This window comes from Hydra vulgaris, chromosome 11, assembly GCF_038396675.1.
Source record: "Hydra vulgaris chromosome 11, alternate assembly HydraT2T_AEP".
NCBI lineage: Eukaryota > Metazoa > Cnidaria > Hydrozoa > Anthoathecata > Hydridae > Hydra > Hydra vulgaris.
Genome location: NC_088930.1, coordinates 17,873,923 through 17,880,952, shown reverse-complemented (window position 1 = coordinate 17,880,952; position 7,030 = coordinate 17,873,923). Strand labels below are relative to the sequence as shown.

General features: G+C 26.3%; 1 protein-coding gene across 1 annotated transcript in view; it reads right to left on the bottom strand.

Annotated features, from left to right (window-relative positions):
• Nucleotides 1-310: 310 nt before the first annotated feature.
• The window catches only part of LOC105847470 (uncharacterized), a 28,244-nt gene continuing 21,524 nt past the window's right edge, over nt 311-7,030 (bottom strand). The window contains exons 2-4 of the mRNA XM_065809691.1: nt 3,271-3,353; nt 3,123-3,188; nt 311-834 (exon numbers count right to left, since the gene is read on the bottom strand). Of these exons, the coding sequence (XP_065665763.1) occupies nt 663-834; nt 3,123-3,188; nt 3,271-3,353 (321 nt within the window). The 3' untranslated portion in view covers nt 311-662. The remainder of the gene's footprint in view (nt 835-3,122; nt 3,189-3,270; nt 3,354-7,030) is intronic.

Genomic DNA, 7,030 nt, shown 5'->3' with positions numbered 1-7,030 from the left:
ATTTTGCCGCTAAAAATTGATTGGGAGACCGCCGCCTACAGCTTCCGCCTCCCTATAAAGTCGGCCTTTAGGCAGAAAGTTACTTTGCCGCCGGGCGGCATTATCAACTCTGATTTTGAACATCGAACCTCTTAATTATGAAGAAATAGTTAAATCATGGTAATTGAAAAAATAGTAATTAAGAATGATAAAAAATGAGCCAAAAACTGTAATTAAAACAAACAAAAATTTAATAAAAAGCGTAGTTTGAGGCGTAAAGTTAGTTTGCCCTAATAAAGATTTAACAACAACAAAAAAAGACTATAAGATGCTTTAAAAAATAAAAATCTTTATTTTTTAATTAACACTTTTATAAATACTTCTCTTAATTTTAAATATCACATTTTTGCAATTTTTTAAAGAATAATATTACTGATAAAATATGAGTTCAATTAATATAAAATACTCTCTTTTAAATTAATTTTTTAATTTATTTGAAATAAATTTACTTAAAAAAACTTTTTAGTTGTTTTAATTTCAAAATTTTTTAAGAACTCAAACGATGGTAACGATGGTAACTATAATTTCAATAACGTGACGTTGCGCCAACAAATAAAAACTTTTCTTCTTTCATAAGTAAATTTATTTTGAATAGAAAAATTTAGCGGAAATAAAAAATTATTCTAGATGCGATGAGCCTGGAAGTTAAAATAATCCGCACATATCTCTCGTTGTTCTTTCAAGCTCATATCTACAAACATTGGTGCTTGCCAAACTTTCAAAGATTTTTTTTTGCGATAACCGTAATAGAAAGATCCAGTACAGCAAAATACCAAACAAAATACAATGATTAACCTAATAGTATATACAGCGGTGGTCAAAAATTAAAGACCACTCATTTTTTAGTTGGTTTATTAATCTTTAAATTAAAATTAAGAAGATTCTAATTGACATATTAAATTTTTTTTTTAATATCTTGTTAATTAAAACATACGGATTAAAGTGGTATAATTTTTTACATCTAATTCTAATTAAATAGCGTTTAACTTATTAAAAAACTGATAAGTACTTATCAATCTTCTTTAAATAAATTGGACAAAATTTAACGACCACTTTCAACTCTTTAACTTGCACTTATTAAAAATAATAATCCATTATTTTTTTTAACTGTCTTAATTGCTTATTACGTTGGCTATAAAATAAAATGTCGAAACCTGAGTTTCGATATCAAATAAACATTTATTTTTTGAATTCCAATAAGGATATAAAAATATTGCAAAAATGCGTGCAAGGATCGAAGAAAAAGACAGATACGCGGCTCTTGTATTAAAAGAAGAAGGCTATAGCATCAGACAAATAGCAGATAAGCTCGGAAGGTCTCACTCTTGCATTATTAACATAATTCAACGATACTAAGAGACCCGGTCATTTAATGATCGTCATAGGACTGGACGCAATAAAATTTCAAATGACCGTGATGTTTGCTCGTTAGTGAGATTAATGAAAGAAAACAGACAAGCATCATCTACAGACTTGTCTACGAAATGGACACTGTCAAATGGTCTGAAAGCAAGTCCTAGAACTGTGCGAAGGGTCCTCCACAATTTAAATCATTTAAGGCGTGCTGCTCCAAAAAAACCACGCTTAAATAAAAAAAAAGATTTGCTAGGAAAAAGTGATGCAAACTACATAAAAATTGGTCAACAGATCAGTGGAGCCGTGTGGTCTTTAGTGATGAAATGAACGTTGAGGTAGACAACAGAAAAGGTCGCGTAATGTTGCGTAGAATTCCAAGCGAACGGTTCGATGAATCATGCATTTTGAAACGAACAAAACAAGGCAGTGGTTCAATAGGCATTTGGGCCTGTATGAGTGCCTGTGGAGTTGGCGTTTTTCATTTATTCGATGGTAGACTCAACAAAGAAAGGCACATCGAAATTTTGGAAAACTCGCTTATTCCTAGCATTGATTTATGGCAGTTGCAAGATGGATTTATTTTCCAGCAAGATAATGCGCCGTGTCATAAAGCGCATGTTGTTAGCCATTGGTTCAACTCTAATAAAATTCAAGTGCTTCCATGGCCTGCCAATAGTCCAGACTTGAATCCAATAGAGAATTTATGGTCGTGGCTTGATCACAAGCTTGGTAAAGAACAACTTTACAATTTGGAAGATTTGAAATCTTCTATCTCAAGAGTGTAAGTACAAGAGTGCTTGAAAACAAATGGAGAAACAACACGTTTCTAAATTATTTTTTTATTGTTTTTTGAAATATCTTTGAAACTGGTCTTAAAATTTTGTCCAATTTTTTTTCCTATTTATATTTTTTACTAGTCAGTTTTTTAATTTTTTAACATTATTTTGTAAAAAAATTTTAAATTCTTTTGTAATAACTATAAAATACATTAAAAATTCTTTCTAAAAATGTTTTTCTTTTTTTGATACCTTTTTCTAAAATAAAACTATACTAAGGTTAAAAATAAATTTTGAAAAAAAAATGAATGGTCTTTAATTTTTGGCCACCGCTGTATATATATATATATATATATATATATATATATATATATATATATATATATATATATATATATATATATATATATATATATATATATATATATATATATATATATATATATATATATATATATATATATATATATATATATATATATATATATATATATATACATATATATATATATATATATATATATATATATATATATATATATACAAATTACACTTTAATTTAAAACAAAATTATACTAAAAAATTCTAAAAGAATACGAAGGAATACAAAAGAATTCTAAAAACACACTATATATTGAAAGAAAACACCATACAGATAATTTTTTTAAATTATACTTTTGTACGGAAACTTTTTCCGCACCCTGCATATATATATATATATATATATATATATATATATATATATATATATATATATATATATATATATATATATATATATATATATATATATTTATATATATATATATATATATATATATATATATATATATATATATTTGTATATACATATATATATATATATATTTATATATATAACAGTAATAATAATAATAATAACAATGATATATATGTATAATAATAATAATGATAATAATTTTCAAAGCATACCAGAAGTACCAGAGGTTATACAATTGACAACAGCCACCTACGCAACAATATTGTCCAGCAATGCAGCTAAAGTTGTAAATAAAAATTGCGATTTACTTTTCAAGTAAATAAAAAAAATTTATTTAATAAAAAAGTATTTTACACTTACGTATACGTTAACAAAGTTGTTTGCTCTCCATTTGATGTATTCAGACTTACAAATCGATTACAAGTAATGTCGGCATTGACTACCTTAAAAAATACATTTATAATCAAATTAGAAAAATATAATTGCTTTATTTTACTTTCTACAGTCCATTATTTGGACACAAATAAAAAATGAAAAAAAAACATCTGTTTATTGGGGAAACAACGATACATTTTTGATCGTTGAACTTAGAAACTTTTGTTTTTGCTTGTTTCGTTTTGTTTTTTCAAATCAAATCATACCAAACAGGAACAACGTTTACAAAAGTAAAATGTATTTTTTTAAATTCTACAATCGTGAAAGTTTTTTTGCATTTGTTTAAATGAGTAAAATCATTTTTATCATCACTGTAGTATTAAATGCATTTAATACTACAGCGATGATTACAGATTATATTTAAGATTACAGCAGTTTTTAATACTGTAAACCCGGGTTACTTTGAATAGCGGGGTAACTTTGAATACAAATCTATTTTTTTTTCAAGTTGTAATTATGGTAAGAACTTATATGAATCTGTTCAAACCTTAAACATCAAAGTGTTAAAAATAGTTTTTATTTTGATTATTTCAAGTTTTAATTTGTTTATTGGTATTTATTGTTCCTTAAAAAACGAATTAAATATTTCGGATATTTTTCTCAAAAAAATTAGTCAGAATACTTTGTACACTGCCTCAGCTAGTGTTGCTCGTTGTCTAAGTTGCATAACTTTTGTTTATAAATTTATTAAGCATGTAAAATCTTAAGAAGTTTGTTAGCCTACTATAGTTATGTTCCATAGCTATAGCATAACATACTTTATTGTATATATTTTTTTGCATATGCGGTAACTGTGAATAATGTTCAAAGTAACCCCACTACATAAATAGTCAAAAACTTAAAACAACTTAAAAATTCCTTTGTCATACATGTATAATATATAATATTATTATGAATAAAAGTTAAAATATCATTTGTATAAACAGTAAGTCACACATACATACACATTGTTTCTGTATGTGAACACTTACAGATATACTTACATTTATATGTGTGTGTGTAAACATAAACACATATATAAACATAAGTGTGTGTCTACATCAAAGACACACACATATATATACACACACGCACACACATACACACAAATATATATATATATATATATATATATATCCTTTTATATATATATATATTCTTTTGCTACATAACACAAATAAACTTTAAATCTTGTATGAAAAATATATCGTATAATATGTGTATGTACATTCAATGTTGTGTTGAATTAAGTTTGTTGAAAGTACTGTTATTTATCTTAAAATTTGTTTTGTTGAGCATTTCATAGCAGTATTATCCCACGTTTATACGAAAAAAAATTGACATAAGGCAGTATATAAGTTATATACTGAGTGCCAGCTTTCAAATTTTATGGTAGCAATAAACATTATAAGATGAAAGCATTAGATGTTCATTGGGTGCAAGTTACCACCTTGTATAATAAAAATTAAAATCTTAATCCAATAATAAAAATTAAAATCTTAAAGCACTTGGAAAATCCATAGTATACAAGTATACAAAAATGTGCTTCTAGTCAAATTGTCTCTGGTTATGTTTATAAAGCTGACCATTTATGGACAACAAGGACCAAACATGGACGATCTAATGTACAATACAATTAAAGTTATGACAGTTTGGTTCTATTCACGTCCTATTAGTTATAATCTAAGCAATCTTTACAGTGAAAAGGTACTTGAATTTACTAAAGAAAATAGTATCTTGTTGCAAAAATAGTATTGTGATGTAACATTGCATGGACCTCTTTAATAGTATTAGAGGAAAATACTTGATCAATCGAAAACCTCTTGTTTCAAAAAAAGCACAGACAATTACAAAAAATAAATCTCCTTTGTTCTTTCTTTACTTATAAAAATTATATTTTTTCAGATCAAAAGGTAATCAGCAACTTAGTAGCTTAGTGGTTTTGAAAGAAATATGGGATTTACCCATTAGATATAAGTATAACCTTCAATCATTTGCCAGATGGTTGTTGTAACTTTAGTAAGTCAAGCAGTAATTAATGTACTTAACAATTGTTTTATGTTGATGTCAAGGTAAAAGAGGCTCAAAGGGGAGAAAAAAAATTACTTTTTCCCTTTTTAAAAGTTTTTTTTTTGTTGAGGATTTTTATGCAAAATGTAAAGATGTTCTTGCATTGTCTGTTAGTAAAACTGTTGAAAATGAGACTTTTTTTATGCTGGTCCACTTACAACTTACCCATTAAAACAAAAACAAAAAAACTAAATGGGTGTTTGTTATGAAATAATACTGTTGTATTTTAGCAAAAGTAAAGTAATGTGAAACTTTTTATTAAATATTAAAACAAAACAGTGCGTTTTTGAATAGGTTTTGCTTTCACAAAAAAACGCATTCAAAGTTACCCCATTTGTGAGTTAACTTTGAATGACTATTTAGATTAATATTATAAAAAATATTTTTATTTAAATATTATTTGGAATTTGAATTATGTAAGAGTCAAACTTAGTCCCTATATTCATTTTGTTAAATTTCAAATATTGTCAATAGTGAAGGAAGAGCAAGTTAAAATATCTCAAAAACGTTCAAAGTAACCCCGGTTTGCGGTAATTATTTTTGTAAAAAAATGTTTTTTATCATTTCTTTTTGGCACTAAAACACAAAACAGTTTATAACTCATTTTAACTCTAAAGCAATAAATTAATAAATAAAATTTTATCTGTATTAAAGACGCAATAAATCAATTTCTGATATTCTTGGATTTTAACTGAACAATCGTACTGTACAACACTCCTTCGTAGGTGACGTACAAAAGATGTGTCGTAGTACCCGAATAACTTTTGAAAATTTAAAGTATTATGAATAGTAAATTCGGTTTGTGGTTTCGACTAATAAAATCGCAAAATGTATTGAGAGAAATTTGAAATGCATGAAAACACAACTGTGACCCTAATTATTGGTCCCAGTTTCACATCTTTTAAATTAACAGGATGTTAGAAAAACATCCTGCAAATTCAAACCCAAAATATTAAGTTCTCCAATCAAAATTTCAGTCATTTGTTTTCCTGTGGGCTTGTCAACTAGAAGGAAGCCCAGAAATATTTTTTATTTCAGCCTGACTGAAATCAAGTTTATTGATTAAAACATATCTAATTTCAAAAACTATTTGGTGCAGATTACAAACTTCAGCAATGCAATTTAAATTAGAATCGGTGAAAAGAATAACAATACTAGTCCAATATTTTCATTTCAAGATAATCAATGTTTAAGTTTTAAACAGTTATAGCTTAAATCTACTTTATGGCAAAATATAATGTAAGAAAGATGAACTAGTATTACTTTTTTAGTACATAGAGAGATCCACATAAGTTTAATGAAATTATGAAAAAAAGTGCAAATAACAAAAAATGGACTAGTACTGTTCTTCTTCTCACGTATTCAATTAGGAAATGGTGAGAAGAACAATAACAACTGATTAGCGGGACTTAAATTTTCATGCCCGAAGGCAATCATCAGCCGTTAATACGAATGAAATAATTTTAAAGATAATATAGAAACATTCTTTTTTTTTTTTTTTTTTTTTTTTTAGTATTGTATTTGCCGATTGAAAATAATTTACACTCGTAATTTATAAAAACAAATATTTACATGACTGGGGCTTGAAGAAGACAAAATTCATCTTATCATTAAGCCCCCATCTTATCATTAAGCC